This window comes from Armigeres subalbatus, chromosome 1 (genome assembly GCF_024139115.2).
Source record: "Armigeres subalbatus isolate Guangzhou_Male chromosome 1, GZ_Asu_2, whole genome shotgun sequence".
NCBI classification, from domain to species: Eukaryota; Metazoa; Arthropoda; class Insecta; order Diptera; family Culicidae; genus Armigeres; species Armigeres subalbatus.
The window spans coordinates 297,839,748-297,858,842 of NC_085139.1; the positions used below are offsets into that span (position 1 = coordinate 297,839,748).

At 39.4% G+C, this 19,095-nt stretch overlaps 2 protein-coding genes across 4 annotated transcripts in view; one reads left to right on the forward strand and one right to left on the reverse strand.

The window, feature by feature from the left end:
- Positions 1-16,907, reverse strand: part of LOC134207779 (mucin-5AC) — a 76,135-nt gene extending 59,228 nt beyond the window's left edge. For 2 of the 3 annotated variants that reach the window (XM_062683680.1, XM_062683678.1), the window contains exons 1-2: positions 16,714-16,907; positions 15,336-15,917 (exon numbers count right to left, since the gene is read on the reverse strand). The gene's annotated coding sequence lies outside the window, so the exon portion shown is untranslated. The remainder of the gene's footprint in view (positions 1-15,335; positions 15,918-16,713) is intronic. The other variant, XM_062683679.1, reaches the window with a different exon arrangement.
- Positions 6,886-7,347, forward strand: LOC134207491 (uncharacterized). Its single transcript, XM_062683203.1, has one exon. It carries the CDS (start codon positions 6,886-6,888, stop codon positions 7,345-7,347), a length of 462 nt encoding a protein of 153 aa, XP_062539187.1.
- Positions 16,908-19,095: the final 2,188 nt, after the last annotated feature.

Consider the following 19,095-nt stretch of genomic DNA (forward strand, 5'->3'; position numbering starts at 1 on the left):
AAGGGGCCCGGTTTGGTTGGCTGGCTCGAAAAGAAAAAAAGTCGTGATTGCGGGCGGCTCCAAATTAGCGCGCGAGAGTGGGCTCCTCGTCCGGAGGACGGGGGTGGAATTTTGGCAAAAAAACGATAAATAGCCGGGCGGCGCGGTCGTGCGTTTCTGCCGAACCTGACTTTGACTCGATTATTGGTCGAAGCTCGTTGTGATGTCATGTGACGATGCGCTGCTGTTGTGTTTGCTCGACTTGCGGAGGTAGGAAGGAACCCTTTCCGGTGTGACGTCGTGGCTAAGGGCCGCGTTATTTCGGCATAGGAAAGGGTCCTTGAAGATGGGGGGCAAAGAGCGATGTGATGTCGATGACAGGCAACCCGTCATCATCGTATCAGAAGCGCAGAAACATTGTGTCCGGAAAGGTTGAAAAGCAGGCACGAGTTCGAACTGATGATGATGACGATGGCTTGATGCAGAGGCGTTGGAGTAGAACTATTATTAGTATTTATTCAAATTGGACCGGAATTGAAAACATGAGTAAAATGTATATAAAACACCTCCACACGATGAGACCGTTCAGTGAAGGTATCGGAAATAGTGGTGACTAATACCGCCCCCGTAGATTCAATGAGAGGAGGCATGGGCTGCGTATTTCCTGGAGTAGGTAATATCTACAGAGTCGTCACAACTAATTTTGATCTTTAATCAATTGGAACAAATTTACTTCGAATATGCATTAATCAACGTGTATTTCTCCTTGAATAGTAACCAGTTTTGATTGGCTTGAAAAAAAAATCGAAAATTCGGCAGCCATTACGAAATCTTTATTAATCGCTTTTATACTATGACATGACCTACACTCATTTAGCCTATCAATAACAAGATCGACAGGACTATGGCTTGACTTGGGTCTCCAATTAGATTTATTTACAAGCAAATGAGTAGGATTGCAATTCCGAAACTAACGAGTTCGTTTCTAAGTATGGTTAGGGATGTTTCCGGTTCGGAAACTCCCTGACCTTAGTATATCAATTGTGCTTAAGTAAGACACTAGAAACATAATCTTGCAATTGAAGACATGGAAAAGCTTTTAATTAGAAACTGTGGAAATGCTAGCAGAACACTGAGTAGAAAAGTCCAAGTTCCAGTAGCAATGTAGAACCATTCATGAGACCGATGACTTGGCGAACGTCTTGTACCGTTGGCGTACACTGGACTCATTTTCGTCGGCACTTGAAAGTGGCTTTCCTTCTTACAATTTTCACCAGAACGATGCCGACAAAATCCAAATCAACGGAAGTAAAAAAACGTGTCATCCAATTACCGGCGGTGGGTTTCAGCAATTGAAGGAAGCCCGGTCGTAGTGCCCACGGCATATTAGTTTTAGATGGGATTTGGAGTTGATATGGATTTGATTACATTCGGAAGGTAATTATTTAGAGTATCTATATCTTAATTTAGAATTGAAATAATTTAACATAGCATTTGAAATAAATTCGCGCTAAATATAGATTACAAATGAAGTATTTTGGAACTGAAAGGATTTTGATTTACATTGAATGTGGATAGATTGAAATAAGATGGGGATCAGAAGAAGACGTAATCGATACAATAAGGCCGATACAAATATTAAATTTATTTTATGTCACCCCCCCCTTCAACTTTCCAAAAATATTGAGGGGGCGAAAAAAAACTGTTTTTGTCTTGTACAAAATAGTCATTTATAGACCATACATTTGTCACCAAGAGTATTTCAAATGAAAATAACAGCATACATATCTATCTGTATAAATATTCTATATCCTATCAGATCACGCATATTAAGGGGACTCTTGCTTACAGATTCCGTCTAAGCTCCGTTGCAATATGTGGCCTACCCATTTCCACCAATGTTCTCGAACATCCTCTACATACTGTTATCGGTATTGATGGCTTTTATGTTGCCCGGCACACGCTATCCAGCTATTCAACAAGTTTCAAGATCGAGTGGTACATTCGGTATGGTTTCCAAATATGTCAATAACTCGCAAAGTTATCCCCAGCTCGTGGTTCCGTGTCGATCCAGATTTCGCTATCTGCTGATATCAGATTGTCAAGATGTTTAAATCGTCAGATTGTCCGGCTATTGCAAAGTTTGGGGGGCTGTTCCCGTTGACACTCAACCACATGGTCCTGCTGACTTTGATGGTGAGACGCCGCAAAAAAGCAAACGGTCAGCCCTTTGAGCTCACTCAGCATAAATGAGCGTCGCAGTACTAAAGCCTGTCCACGTTAAATTTCAGACATCAGGCAATTTTTGAAAATTTTCGCAAACCACTGAGACGATCAATTTAGATGACATTTACTGCTTTATGTGCTGCTTTCAGATATTTTGAACACGCCCAAATTGATAAAAATGGCGACAAATCAATTGGACAGTACCTAAGTGTCCGAAATTTAACGTGGACAGGCTTTAATATAGTGTTTCGTGATCATTAGCCAATTCTTCAAATTGTATGCCTCGGATGGCTGGCTTTTGAAAAACACTGGCTGAGACATGAAGACGCTGTTCGAAGTTCTCGTACCAACACTTCAGCTGTCCAAGTCAAAGAGCAAACGAGGCAATAACCTCCGGTTGCTGCAGCCATCTTTTCTTCATCGGTCAGGAAGTCCACCCATGCCCTCCTGTTCTATCTGCAGCAGCACCCGACTCCCACTTACAGGAATACATACCGTTGACGGACTCTACTTTATTTATCTGATTCTTCACTTCTCTCACCGTTTGCTCCTACGCTACGCTGCTCAATCTTCCGTCGGGTTACATCTGTAATCCATTATTTTGCTGAATGAGCAGCTCATCCAAGTTTTTCTCGCAGATTTCGATAAAACCATTCTTCACTGCCCAACTATCTTCTACGCTGCCACCTTCCAGAACATCAACTACCCGAGTACTAAGAACTTCAACGAACGATTTCTTCACAGCTGGTTCTTCTGGACGGTCTGTTTTGATTCGTCGCCCGAGCCTCTCATGACACCGCCGAATCCGAGCAACGCGTTGTCGCCATTCGCCAATTAGAAGATGATAGTCAAACGCGATGTCAGCGCTGCGTTTATTATGGCGTCAAGAAAGCATCGTCTTCGTTTTCAGCTGATACATTTCCAGAGGATCTAAATACTTGTCCTACCAACTAAAAGCGGGTCTGGGAGGTAAGTCAAATGCTGCTGCCTGCAGACATGAGAAGCGGGCGCAGGAGGCCTCCCCGGCCGACGATGGTAGGAAACCCGCAAAAACTGGCGATATTCAATTCCTCTTCAATATTTCATGATGCCTGATGGATCTCTTTAGCAGTCTACCTCCATAGAGCAATCGAACGAGATTATGATACTGCTAGTAGCACAGTTATGACTGATTTAGTTGCTGCAACTCTAATGTGACTCGATTTGGTCGATCATAAGTTACATAAACCTGTATGTGACAAGTGTGCTGCTCGGGATCTACTAACGCCACAACGTCCTACCAAGTAAAGTAAACTGAATGACCTGGTCGTATGCTCCCACTCAACAAACTCGAACTCCACGGTAGCCGGGCAAACATTGGAGAAGGACGAAACCAAAGCCAGCCAATGTCGGACGGCGGACCAAGATCAACATAGAACATGGTGATCCAATCTGTCCAGACAATGCACCAAACCTCGAACACTCAACTCTTACATGAAATCTGCGATGTTCTACACCGGTGAGACTTGGTGCGTATTGACAGGGATCACATAGATTTGCAAGTATTCATCACCCGATGTCTATGTTTTACTGCTCGCGCCTGGTGGGCTCACAACTGGATACCGAATACTGACTCCATCGACGATCCAATATCAACGGCAACTCCACTGTGTGAATGGACGTAGGCCGGCCACAGACAACGTAAGAGCAGAGGCGAAATCTGCAAGCAAGCGCTGGAATCCGGCAGGACATCACAGTAGAGGCAGACCCAGGATCACCTGGCGACAAAACCCTAACAGAGTAATAAACAAAGTTGATGGGAATCAGACTTGGGCTCAAGCCAAGGATGGAGATCCTTAACGTTGGCCCTATGTACCCTAAAAGGTACTCAGAACACAAAAGTGGGTGTGTGGAAATTGGATCCCACTTAATGAATACCACATGTACATGGGTGCTGAGAAAGAAACCAGTCCTAGTGCCCTATAGCCTATGAATTGTGTAACTTTGATTAGCTAAGTAATAGAGCTAAGCAAAGTAATAGATTTATTTTAGAACTTGTTTGGAGGAATGTTTTATTTTTCATAAAACAAGTGGAGCTGTAACTCTCAAAAAGCAGGGTTGTTTTCAGTGTATCGTACCTTGGAGTAAGATAAACTAAAATCTGCAACCAGACACCTGATAAGACATCTCAGATCGTGTAAGGATTGGGAAGCTCCTAGATGACAATCGCCGTACCTGAGACGAAATAGCCTCCTTACGATTTTTCAGAAACCTCCGCAGCTGATCCACGCATACTTCTTGCATGAGTAAGTTCAACATCTATTGCATCCTCTCTACTGGTTGATCTGAGGCCGTATCTATGCTGCTAACAAGTAGCATGTCATTTCAATAATTTTAGGAAGTGAGCATGATATGAAGAACTGATATGACGTGCATCACCGATTCTACTTCAAACTTCACCTATCTATTCCTTATAGTCCGGGAAGTCTGCAATCCCGAACCTGGCCATTCCGTACACCTGATTATTGCCTATTGTTAAACAAAAGTTTATGAATCTAGCCGTACTTTAAAAATGTTGGTGTTATGGATTCAATAGTTTATAGTCCATCTGCAAAAACTTTCTCAAAAAGAAAAACTAAAATTTCTACGGAAATAAGTTCCAATTTTTTTTAAATTATATAAAGTTTGTACTAAGTTCATTACTGCATAAATATATTACAAATATTAATATTCTTTGCTCTTCTCAACATTCTTTGCTATCATTTTCCATTAAAATTCCAAATTTTTCATGCAATTATTCCCATTTTGGATTTTTTTTTTTCGTTTCCTTGTTATTTTTTTTATTCCCCCCCCCCCCTCGTGTTTTCCAAGAGCTGTCGGACATAAAATAAATTTAATATTTGTATCGGCCTAACTCCTAAGAAGAAAACGAACGATAAACTGTCAAACGTATCAATAAACTCTGTAAACTTTTCGTTTCAGAATTATTGAAAAATCATTGTTTTATTCCCAACGGTCCCCCGTTTGAAAAAAAAACTCGAAATCGAAAAAAACATTCAAGGATGATGACAATGCGTAAAACATGCAAAATGATAGAAAACATGCGATCTATTCCCTTAAAGTGCTTTTTTGACCTTTCTAATGACATGTTTTCAATACATTTTTATGAAGCACGAGGAAGGCATCATCGCCGCTAGGTGGATTGAATTTAGACATTTTTCGATTGCATGTGGATTAGATTTGAAAATCAATTTGCATTGAATTTTTGTTCGATTTGGTTTTGAATCGGCTCTGGATTGAATTTGGATTGATTTGAATTGCATTTGGATTGGATCTGGATTGGATTTGAGTCATTTGGATATTTGAATCAGATTTGGATTGGATTTGAGTCATATTTGGATTGCATTTGGATTGGATTTGCATCTTGATTGGATTTGTATTGCATTTGGATTTGATTTGGATTAGATCTGGATCTTGATTGGATTTGGATTGCATTTGTAAGAAATTTGAATTGGATTTGAAATAGATCTGGATGGCATTTTGATTGAATTTGGATTGCGTTTGGATTGGATTTGAATCAGATTTAAATTGGATCTGGATCGTATTTTGATTGGATTTGGATTATCTTTGGATTGGATTTAAATCAGATTTGCATTGGATCTGGATCGCATTTTGAATGGATTTGGATATAATTTTGTTTGGATTTGGATTGGATTTTAATCAGATTTAAATTTGATCTGGATCGCATTTTTATTGGATTTGGATTTCATTTTGATTGGATTTGGATTGGATTTCAATCAGATCTGGATTGCATTTTGATTGTATTTGGATTGCATTTGGATTGGATTTGAATCAGATTTGGATTGGTTTTGGTTAGGATTTGAATCATATTTGGATTGCATTTGGATTGGATCTGGATCTTGATTGGTTTTGGATTGGGTTTGGATTGCATTTGGGGATTGGATTTGAATCTGACCTTAATTGCATTTGGATTGGATCTGGATTGCATTTTGATTGGATTTGGATTGCATTTGGATTGGATCTGAATCAGATTTGGATTGCATTTGGATTGGATCTGGATCTTGATTGGTTTTGGATTGGGTTTGGATTGGATTTGAATCAGATTTGAATTGGATCTGGATCGCATTTTAATTGGATTTGAATTTCATTTGAATCAGATTTGGATTGCATTCGGACTGGATTTGGATTGGATTTGCATCTTGATTGAATTTGGATTGGATTTGAATCAGATTTAGATTGGATTTGGTTAGGATTTGAATCATATTTGGATTGCATTTGGATTGAATTTAAATCCAATTTTGAATTAGATCTTGTTGCGGATCAAGCAATCGTTGGTCACTAAGGGTGACTGCCAGTTGTTTATACCAACTAATAACTACGGACTATTTTTTTCGAACTTTCGAAAATTCGAACCGCTAATCCTAACACACGTTTTTAATAAAGAGCTGTTCCAAGTTACAGAAGTTTGGTCTTTTTTTAACTGCAAAGTTCTACGGACGTCAATAGGTTATGGGCGACAGCAAGAAAGAAGTGGCCGTTCACGGAATCCCTTAGTTTTCTGGAACTGGCTACGATACCTGGAAGTTTCGTGTTCAAGTGTATCTCGAAGCCTCGAAGGTGTGGGACGCTGGGGTGAAGGATGTTCCAGCAGCGGCTGACGAAGCTGTGAAGTTCAAGGAAATGGACTGTAAGGCGGAATCCCTGCTGGTGAGCTTGGTGTCGGACGAGTACTTGGGATGTATCCGAGAAAAGAATACGACCAAAGAAATGTGGAAGGTTCTTGAAGATACGTTTGCCAAGAAATCGGCCGGAAAGCAAACGGTAATTAGGAAGCAGATCGCTCGTCTTCAATTGAAGGAAGGGACATCATTGCGCGCCCACCTGCTAAAGTTTGAGGACCTCATTCGACAACTCCGAGTGGCCGGCTCAAATCTTGAAGAAAGCGATGTTTGTGCAGCCTTAAGTTTAACGCTTCCGGAGTCGTATGACCCCCTTATGACCGCTCTCGAAAATCTTCCGGAAGATGAATTGACTTATGAGGTGAAGAAGACCCGGTTGCTTAGTGATGAATCGAAGCGTTTGGATCGAATGCATAGTTATGAAGAAAAACCTACTGCATTTGTTGGAGATCAACGCCGGTGACATGGAAGCGAGAAGTTTAACGGAAAATGTCATGGCTGTGGCAAGCGTGGTCACATGAAGAAGGATTGTAGGAATAAGCCGAAAGCCAACGCAGCGAACGAATCAAGGTCAGTCGTGTTCATGACAGACAGTGCGATAAAACGGAAACGCTCGAGTTTCTGCTGGACTCCGGGGCCAGCGATCATATGGTTAATGCGAAGCACCATCTTTCAGTCGTAGAAACCTTGAAGCAACCAGTGTACATCGACATAGCTAAGAATGGCGAATCCCTAGTGGCTAAGGAAGCAGGTGTCATCCGTGGAATGAGCAATTATGGCGTACTGATGCACGCGAAGGATGTACTATACGTTCCGACTCTCAGGCACAACCTCATGTCGGTGAAGAAGTTAACCAAGGCTGGTGTTGAAGTTGTCTTTAACAACAAGATGGTGTGGTGTGTGTCCTCGGTAAACACAGCCGGGAGCCATTCAATGGTGCAAGAGATCGGGCAACTCGACCGTTTGGACGTATCCATTCTGATGTGTGTGGACCGATTGAACCTATGTCTTGGGATGGACACCGCTACTTCGTTTCGTTTATTGACGATCACTCTCATTTTGCTGCCGTATATCTGTTAAGAAAGAAATCAGAGGTATTTCAAGTATTTCAAGAGTTTGCGGCGATGGCAACAGCAGCATTTGGTAACAAGATCTCAAAACTTACGGTAGACCAGGGACGTGAATATTGTTCGAATAGCCAGAAGCAGTATTACAAAGCGATGGGAATCCAGATTGAACCTACGGTAGCCTACTCACCGCAGCAAAATGGAGTTGCGGAGAGATTCAACAGAACTTTGATAGAAAAGGTACGTACTATGCTAATAGGATCCAATTCTCCAAAATCGCTGTGGTGTGAGGCCGTGTTGACGGCCGTGTACCTGCTAAATCGAAGCTCAACCTCTGCGTTGCCAAGAAATGTCACACCGGCTGAACTCTGGTACAAGAAGAAGCCAAGTCTAGAAAAGGTTCGAGTTTTTGGTTGTCAAGCTTTTGCATGGATACCGAAACAACACCGAAAGAAATTGGATGCGAAGAGTCGCAAGCTGTTCATGGTCCACCCAATGGCTACCGGCTATGGAACGAAGAATCGAAACAAATTGTGATTGCTCGTGACGTCAAGTTCAATGAGAACTGTTTCCCCTGGGCCAATGATGGAGAAGGTCGTGCTAATGAAAATCTGGTGGTTCCCATAGTCTACGAGGAAGAGGGGGAAGAGCAAACCGAGCAGTTCGATGTGCAAATTGAAACTCAACAGCCTGATGATCAAGTCTTGCTTGAAGATAGCACTGATGATGCAGAAGTTGAAGATGTAACGGAATGCGATGACACCGCGCTCCCTTCGCATCCAGATCTGGACATGTCTTCTGGCCCAAGTGGCAAGCAGTCCACGAGGCGCAGCGAACGGGAGCGCCGATTCCCCGGTAAGTTTCTCAACTATCTTACTGGGTTTAGCGCAAATGCTGTTGGTTTTCCCATCCCATCAGATGCTCCCGAAACTTATAATGAGATTGATACCCGTGAGGATCGTGCCCTTTGGTACCAAGCGGTGCAGGACGAGCTGAACTCAATGAAGGCTAACAATGTGTGGAAGCTGATGAAGAATCCTGGCGGTGTGAAGCCTCTCAAGACAAAATGGGTCTTTCGACTCAAAAAGGACGAGGCTGGTCGGCCAATTCGATATAAAGCGCGACTGGTGGTAAAAGGGTTCCTTCAACGTCCAGGAATTGATTTTGAAGATACGTTTGCCCCAGTAGCCAAACTGTCAACGGTTCGTGTGGTGTTAGCTGTTGCCATCAATCAGGGCTTTCATATACACCAGATGGATGTCAAGACGGCTTTTCTCCATGGTGTGCTGAAGGAGGTTCTCTACATGGAAGTACCCCAAGGCTAAGACGCGAAGGATGTTGTACCTCCCAGCCTTACCGGGAGCTTCTCGGCAGTATGATGTATCAAATGCTGTGTGTGCGACCTGATTTGTGCTATCCGGTCAGCTATATGGGAAGATTCCAACAAAAACCGACGGATAACCATTGGCAGGCACTCAAGCGCATTGCCAGATACCTGAAGGGATCAGCTACCATGGGTCTACATTTCACAAAAAACGAAGATAGTAAACCAATCGTAGGATACGTAGACGCCGACTGGGCTTCCAATGCAGAAGACCACAAGTCAGTTACGGGATTTCTGTTCAAAGTTTTTGGATCAACAGTATCCTAGGCAAGTCGCAAACAAGCTACAGTTTCCATGTCGTCAAGCGAAGCCGAATAAGTTGCACTGAGCGTATCAGTGTCTGAAGCAATATGGTTAGCTGGACTTCTGGAAGACCTCAACTGCAAGGCAACGTCGGATCCTGTTCTAATATATGAAGATAATAGAGGGTGTATACTGCCGTGAATCGCATATTTGTCCCATATGAATAGGAAACCCAGCAAAGATGGGACAGATATGCGATTCACGGCAGTATAGGACTGGCCAAGAATGCTGAATCAAAGCGAATCAAACACATTGATATCAAGCGTGATTTCATCAAGGATCACGTGGCTGCCGGGAACATCAAACTAGAATCAATTTCTACTACCGAGCAGCAAGCAGACCTATTCACCAAGTCATTAGACGTTGGACGATTCCAGTTTCTTCGCAATAAAATTGGAGTCACCGATTGAGAGGGGGTGTTGCGGATCAATCAGCAATCGTTGGTCACTAAGGGTGACTACCAGTTGTTTATACCAACTAATAACTACGGACTATTTTTTCATTCCAATTCGAACCGTTAATCCTAACACACGTTTATAATAAAGAGCTGTTCCAAGTTACAGAAGTTTGGTCTTTTCTTGACTGCAAAGTTCTACGGACGTCAATAGATTTGGATTGGATTTGGATTGAATTTGGATTGCATTTGGATTGAATCTCGATCTTGATTGGTTTTGGATTGTTTGGATTGCATTTTGATTGGATTTGGTTAGGATTTGAATCATATTTGGATTGCATTTGGATTGGATTTGAATCAGATTTGGATTGGATCTGCATTGCATTTGGTTTGGATTTGGATCGCATTTTGATTGGATTTGGATTGGATCTTGATTGGTTTTGGATTGGGTTTGGATTGCATTTGGATTGAATTTGAATCAGATTTGGATTGCATTTGGATTGGATCTGGATTGCACTTTGATTGTATTTGGATTGCATTTGGATTGGATCTGGATCTTGATTGGTTTTGGATTGGGTTTGGATTGGATTTGAATCAGATATGGATTGCATTTTGATTGGATTTGGATTGCATTTGGATTGGATCTGCATCTTGATTGGATTTGGATTTGATTTGGATTAGATCTGGATCTTGATTGGATTTGGATTTAATTTGAATCAGATTTGAATTGGATCTGGATCGCATTTTGATTGGATTTGAATTTCATTTGAATCAGATTTGGATTGCTTTCGAATTTGATTTGGATTGGATCTGCATCTTGATTGGATTTGGATTGCATTTGGATTGGATTTGAATCAGATTTGGATTGGATTTGGTTAGGATTTGAATCATATTTGGATTGCATTTGGATTGGATTTAAATCCAATTTTAAATTGGATCTGGATTGCATTTTGATTGGATCTGGATTGCATTTGGATTGGATCTGGATTGCATTTGGATTGGATCTGGATTGGGTTTGGATTGCATTTGGATTGGATTTGAATCAGATTTGGATTGGATCTGGATTGCATTTTGATTGGATTTGGATTGCATTTGGATTGGATTTGAATCAGATTTGGATTGCATTTGGATTGGATCTGGATTGCATTTTGATTGGATTTGGATTGCATTTGGATTGGATCTGGATCTTGATTGGTTTTGGATTGCATTTGGATTGGATTTGAATCAGATTTGGATTGCATTTGGATTGGATCTGCATTGCATTTTGATTGGATTTGGATCGCATTTTGATTGGATTTGGATTTGATTTGGATTAGATCTGGATCTTGATTGGATTTGGATTGCATTTGGATTGGATTTGGTTAGGATTTGAATCATATTTGGATTACATATGGATTGGATTAAGAAAATTATTTTGAGCTTTTTAGTGGAATGTCTTCACTTGTCATAAGACGAGTTTGTACAATCCCATTGAATTCCACCACTTAATTGTATCTGTTGAGGTCGAAATTCGTATCTGTCAAGATACAATTAAGTGGTGGAATTCAATGGGATTGTACAAACTCGTCTTATGACAAGCGATTTGGATTGGATTTAAATCATATTTTAAATTGGATCTTGAGTGCATTTTGATTGGATTTTGATTGAATTTGGATTGGAACTGGATCTTGATTGGTTTTGGATTGCATTTGGATTGGATTTGAATCAAATTTGGATTGCATTTTGATTGGATTTGGATCGGATTTGGATTGGATCTGGATCTTGATTGGTTTTGGATCTTGATTGGTTTTGGATTGGGTTTGGATTGGATTTGAATCAGATATGGATTGCATTTTGATTGGATTTGGATCGCATTTTGATTGGATTTGAATTGCATTTGGATTGGATCTGCATCTTAATTGGATTTGGATTGCATTTGGATTTGATTTGGATTAGATCTGGATCTTGATTGGATTTGGATTGAATTTGAATTAGATTTGGATTGCATTCGGATTGGATTTGGATTGGATCTGCATTTTGATTGGATTTGGATTGCATTTGGATTGGATTTGAATCAGATTTGGATTGCATTTGGATTAAATTTAAATCCAATTTTAGATTGGATCTAGATTGCATTTTGATTGAATTTGGATTGCATTTGGATTGGATCTGGATCTTGATTGGTTTTGGATTGGATTTGAATCAGATTTGGATTGCATTTGGATTGGATCTGGATTGCATTTTGATTGGATTTGGATTGCATTTGGATTGGATCTGGATCTTGATTGGTTTTGGATTGGGTTTGGATTGCATTTGGATTGGATTTGAATCAGATTTGGATTGCATTTGGATTGGATCTGGATTGCATTTTGATTGGATTTGGATTGGATCTGAATCAGATTTGGATTGCATTTGGATTGGATCTGGATTGGATTTGGATCAGATTTGGATTGCATTTGGATTGGATCTGGATCTTGATTGGTTTTGGATTGGGCTTGGATTTGAATTGGATCTGGATTGCATTTTGATTGGATTTGGATTGCATTTGGATTGGATCTGGATTGCATTTTGATTGGATTTGGATTGCATTTGGATTGGTTCTGCATCTTGATTAGATTTGAATTGCATTTGAATCAGATTTGGATTGCATTTGGATGGGATTTGGATTGGATCTGCATTGCATTTGGATTGGATCTGGATCTTGATTGGTTTTGGATTGGGTTTGGATTGCATTTGGATTGGATTTGAATCAGATTTGGATTGCATTTGGATTGGATTTGGATCGCATTTTGATTGGATTTGGATTGCATTTGGATTGGATCTGGATCTTGATTGGTTTTGGATTGGGTTTGGATTGCATTTGGATTGGATTTGAATCAGATTTGGATTGCATTTGGATTGGATCTGGATTGCATTTTGATTGGATTTGGATTGGATTTGAATCAGATTTGGATTGCATTTGGATTGGATCTGCATCTTGATTTGATTTGAATCAGATTTGGATTGCATTTGGATTGGATCTGGATCTTGATTGGTTTTGGATTGGGTTTGGATTACATTTTTATTGGATTTGGATCACATTTTGATTGGATTCGGATTACAGGATCTTGAATGGATTTGGATTGCATTAGGATTGGATTTGACTCGGATTTAAATTGGATCTGGATCGCATTTTGATTGGATTTGGATTGCATATGGATTGGTTCTGCATCTTGATTAGATTTGAATTGCATTTGAATCAGATTTAAATTGAATTTGGATTGGATTTGGATAAGATTCGGATTGAATTTGGATTGGATTTGGATTGGATCCGGATCGCATTTTGATTAGATTTGGATTACATTTGGATTTGATCTGGATCTTGATTGCTTTGGATTGGGTTTGGATTGTATTTGAATCAGATTTGGATAGCATTCTGATTGGATTTGGATTGCATTTGCATCGGATTTGAATTGGATTTAAATTGGATCTGGATCGCATTTTGATTGCATTTGGATTTGATTTGAATCAGATTTGAATTGGATTAGAATTTTTATTTTTATTGGATTTGGATTAGATTTAGATTTGAATCTATTTGGATTAGATCTGGACTGGGTTTGAATTGGATCTGGATTGGATTTTGATTGGATTTGGATACGATTTGAATCAGATTTGAAATGAAATTGAATCTGGATTTGATTTGGATTGCATTTGGAATGGATTTGAATCAGATTTGAATCGCATTTTGATTTGTTTTGGATTGGAATTGGATTTTGATTAGATTTAAATTGGATCAGGATTGTCTTTTGATTGGTTTCGGATTGGTTCTGGACTGGAATTGAATTTGATTTGAATTTCGTTTGGATTGTATTAGATATAGATTAATTTTTTGATCTCGATCGGATTAAGATTTGATGTTAATTGGATTTTGATTTAGATTGGATATAAATTGGGTTGGATTGAATTTGGATTAGATTTGAAATATATTTGGGTTGGGTTTGAATTGGATTTTAATTTGATTTGGATCGGACTTTGGGTTTTATTTGGATTAGATTTCGATTGGATTTGGACGGCATTTTTATATAACTTGGATTGGAATAAGATTGGATTTGATTTCGATCTGGGTAAGCTTTGTATTTGATTTGGATTGAAATTCGATTTTTCTTGGATTTGGGATAAATTTGGACTTGAATTGAATTGGATTTAGTTTGGATTGCATATTAATTGGATTTGGATTTTGGTTGGATAATAAAATTAGATTTAGATGGGACTCAAATTTGCAGAGGAACAGAAAGAAGAAATAAGAAAGAGGATAGAAGAAAAGGAAGAAGGAATAGGGAAAATGAAGAAGATTTGGATTGGATCTGTGTTTTGAATGGATTTGGATTTGATTAGTTTCGGTTTACGAATGGATTGGTTTGAATTGATTTGAAATTAGATTCAGATTGAATTTGGTTTAAATTTGGATTAGATTTGGTTTGAAATTGCAAAGGATTTGAATTGTATTAGATTTCGATTATATTTGCATTGAATTTGGATTAGATTTGTATTTGTTTTGCATTCAATTTTAACATAATTTAAATTGAATTGGATATGAATAAGACTTTGATTACATTTAGCTCGGTCTTTGCTTTGTTTTTATTAAATTGATTTTTATTGGACAAGACTTGGATCTGAATTGACTTTGGATTGTCGATTCTTTACTTCATTTATCCCTTCCAGTTTATCACAAACAGACACTAGATAGTAAAATATCAGTTGAAAAACTTTTCCATTTGTAACAATTCAACAGATTTGAATATCCGTGGTGCACCAATAACTTCTCTCATTCTATTCGCTACCACGGAAACAACTGCCATTCATTATCGTTTGACTCCGTCGTTGCTGTTTTGTACCCTGCCTGACATTTATTGATGTTGAACACCATCCGGTTGCAACCCCAAATTGTTGAAGGGAAAAGTAGTAATGCTTGTAGTGCTTCTTCTCCTTTGTTCATCTTGAAGTCGAAATTGTATTGATCGTGTAATCAACAAGAGCAACCGCAAAGGAGTTATCCAACATTAGATACAGATTCTTAAGAATTCGAACAGTTTTATACATGCGTCGTTTAGCCGGTTTGAAATTTATCTTGAAAAATGTTTAGGTTGCTTTTTGACAAATTCATGAAGATCTTCTGGCTATAATGAGAACATTGTAAAATAGAACTTTTACAAAGCTGGAATAATTTAAAATGTGGTGAAATTTAAGAACTTTAAAAGAGTTGAGAACCACTGCCTAACAGTGTACCATTTTTTAGATAGTGCCAAATCTTCCCACACACTTTGCTTTGGGGTCTGCCTGCTTACCTTTCGCTAGTGTCGCGCTAGAAAATCCGTCTTTCGGTCGTCGTCTTCTCCGTCGTATATGCGACCGATGTCTCGCTTTATATATTTTTTTATTTCAGCTCCTCCGCCCACTGCTTCGCCAAACAAGACAATAAATCCCACTTTTCGTGCAACTTATTCAGCGAAGTTCAACCACGCTTCTATACGCGATGCAAAAACCTGTCTGCCACGTCGAAAACCAGCACCGGCCTCCTAATCCTTTTGTCCGCTCGTTAGCTTCCTCCGGAGCGCGAGCACAGCAGCAACTTTCGTGCCGTCGAATTGTTGATTCTCCCAATTCCTTTCACCCTCGGTTAGGAAAACGCCGAAGAAAAATCCAAAACCCTTGTCGTGCACTTGGCTTCTTCTTCTATGGTTGGCCAACAGAGTCGGAATCGCGTAATGCTTCACCGTATCATCAATTTCCCCCCCGCTCACCGGACCCCAAACGTCATGCACACTGCTTCAAATTGGAAACACCTGAAGACATCACTAATCAGCTAATATTGCACCTTCGTTGGATTTTTGTTCTCGCTACACGCTCCCCGCTGGTTCTTCTTTCTTCTATGGGTGTAAATGGAAACAGTGCTATTTAAATATCACAGTCGCGGCTTTGAGGATTCTTTTCTTGATTTTCCACTCTTGTCTGCGCTTACTCGCTTAATTATTCGTTCAGAGATGCCAGATCTGATCGTGAAGACGTGTTTTATGAGTTCAAAGATAAAACCAAGTTTGATTCACAAGCAATCATTAAATTCGATTCAAGTCGAAGAAATTAGAATTTATAATTCCTGGAATTTATCAAAACTCATTTTAATTCAAAGGTGGTATTTGTTATCCACATAGAAAGTTTTTAACGTGTGAACTAAGAGAGATCGTCAGTCTTCAATCAAATATTTTTCTCCACATTTAAAAGAAATTCTACCATTTTATTATTGAACAGTTTAACGCATTTTTTTTATCAATCTTTGAAATACATTAAATTTTGTCAAAACTTTAAAGAGATACTTTACAAAGCTTCACATCTGGCAACACTGGTTATGGTACTACTTTTTCTTCCCCCAACGGCCCCCGCAAACAGCGATTTTATCCACTCTTCTTCTTCAAATCGCGAGCTTAGTGAAGCGCCGTGTAAATATTTTCCTCAGGTTCAGAAGCGTCCCTTTCCTCAGCCATTCGATCATTGATTAGCCATTACTGTTCGATCCGCTTGCCCTCTTCTACTCCGCGAACTAAACTATTGCGATCCGAGCTGCGATGATTCAATAATGTCTGGCGTCCGCTCTAATGACCCTTCTTCCACTTGTAATATCAAACGCTTTTCGAAAAATTGCCATTAGCCGCATATTCCGCACTTCACCTTATGATTGTAATAATTATTGCAACCGACGGCCCCACTGGGACGTTTTTAATCCACCAATTTCTTGAGAAGAATCGCGACCCGTTGTCGGTTTGAAAGCCTATTGACTGCTGGTGTCTCAATTTGGAAGGAAAAATCGCAAGAAGACGACCAGCAGCACTAACGAACTAACACCGCTGCTTACTACTCGCAAACTACGCACTTTACAGTTTGTTCTCACCGTCGAGACTCGCGGCTGACTCCCGATAAGCAATAGGATGAAGCGGGACCGCATGTTTAGTGCCTTCACGCTCTTTCTGCCATCGGCCAATACGGGCTTTATTTATAAATTTTCTCCTTTGAATTCTAATTGGGAAGAGAGCGTATAGCTTTTTTCGTAAGATTAGGGTGCGCAATATACAAAAAATGGAAGTGCAACTCAAATGTCAAAGGTAGGCGTAAGTTTACACGGTAAATTAAATTGTTAAAAACAGAATAGGTAACTGAAATCCATACACTACTAAAAATCCACACATATTTATTGGCAAAAATCCATAGATTTAACTTATGATGTACACTGACAAAAATCCAATCATATCCATTATGTGTGGCACACATAAATTTTGTCTATAGCATTTCCCACATAATGGCTATGTGAATTCGCATAGCATATATGTGGAAACACACATAACCGTTATTAACTAATAACCTTTATGTGGATTCTCCTACACGCTTAGTTCAGTTCACCCAAATATGGGTGAACAGTACCCATAATCTCCAAAAAGTGCACATACGTATTTATGGGTGAAGTGCCATTTACCCATATTTGAGTACAAGTCGTTCATGGAAATATTGGTAATGTTCACCTATTTATGGGTATTCTATTATGGGTAAAATTCACGTAAATATGGGTGATATTTTTATGTTTTCGTCGAGGTTTTCGTTTCGGAAATCGAAATGGATAAAATTCATTTTTTTTAAATATAAAGCAAAACATTTATTGATTAGGTATGTAAATACCTATAAAATAAAATATTTATTCCTTTGGGTTAAATACATACTCTACATTTTAATAAAATATCTCGATAAATATTCATCTTCCATGTTGCTAAATGCCAGGCCAAGCATCTCGGAAGGGACGGAATATCCCTGAACAGTAGCTTCGTGGCAGTATATATGTTCAATCGTCAAGCGCCTCAAGCACGGGAAAATAAGTAAAGCACTGGTGTGGATATTTGACGGCATTCAGAAACTGGATATGTCGTTGGACCGATTAATTAAACTATTGCCACTTATCGGAAGAGAATCTGAAAAGGAGAATGTAAAAGTTAAATGCTATATAATGCCATTAAACTATAAAATTTGAACTAAATATCCAACCTACAATTGAAATCAAAAAACTGCAATGAAGACATTTTTTCTTACAACATCGTATTGAAAACAAACTTGTACCTACTTGGTTTAAAAAGAAATCAGCATTCCCATAGCGTCTACGTCTACGGATTCGTGGTCTGGATTTTCCTCTCTCATTTACCCGAGCATTTACCAGTTAATTTGGTCGTCTGTTTTCCTTGTCGTCATCGCGGCCACCACCATAAGCTGGCGATCGGAAACAAGACGAGACAACATGCAAGTTGCAACGAACATCGCGTAGTTCTCCTCATTACAGTTGTCCGGAAATATAATCCATTGGAGCTTTTAGTAACAGCCGGCCTTGCGATCCATCGATGTGCTGGGTGCCCAATGACAAAACTGTTGATACCGAAGGATTTATTAATACCGAAGCAGAGACCAAAGCAGCGAATTCTGCCGTTTGCGGTCAAAAATCGTCAGCTAAATGAGCAGAGATGGTTCTCTCCGTCGATGGTTCGGAACTACATATTCTGTTTCCTGTAACCGTTGATCGCCATGGCACCAGGTGCACGAAGCAAGGTATTGTGTCGTTTGTGGTCAGCAATTGTTTTCCTATTATCGTTGATCGCCATCGCCAGGTGAACCTTCGAGGAAGCCGATATGGTGCTGGAAAAAATGTTTAAGAAGTTGCAACCTATATGTTGTGTATCGAAAACCAATATTATCAAAAATAGTTACCTTGAATAATGTTCGGAACAAAGATTATCACTTTTGACTGTCCAATAAATGATAAAAATATAGGAAAAAATAAATATACTTGCGACGACGACATTGACGCGGCGACCATCAGTTTGGATTTGTTTATGCTCAATTTTTCACCCAAATATGGGTAAATGCGATTACTCAAAAATAGGTAAAGTAGGTTTTGTAAGAATCTCAGTAAACTTCACCGATTTTATGAGTAAGTTTTACTAATAATATTAGTATAATTGCATTTACCCATATATGAGTGAATGAAGTACCCATAAATAGGTAAACCAATCTAAGCGT

What these genes read in the sequence shown, in the direction of transcription:
- LOC134207491 (XM_062683203.1), top strand. Translation starts at nt 6,886, where the DNA reads ATGGACTGTAAGGCGGAATCCCTGCTGGTGAGCTTGGTGTCGGACGAG.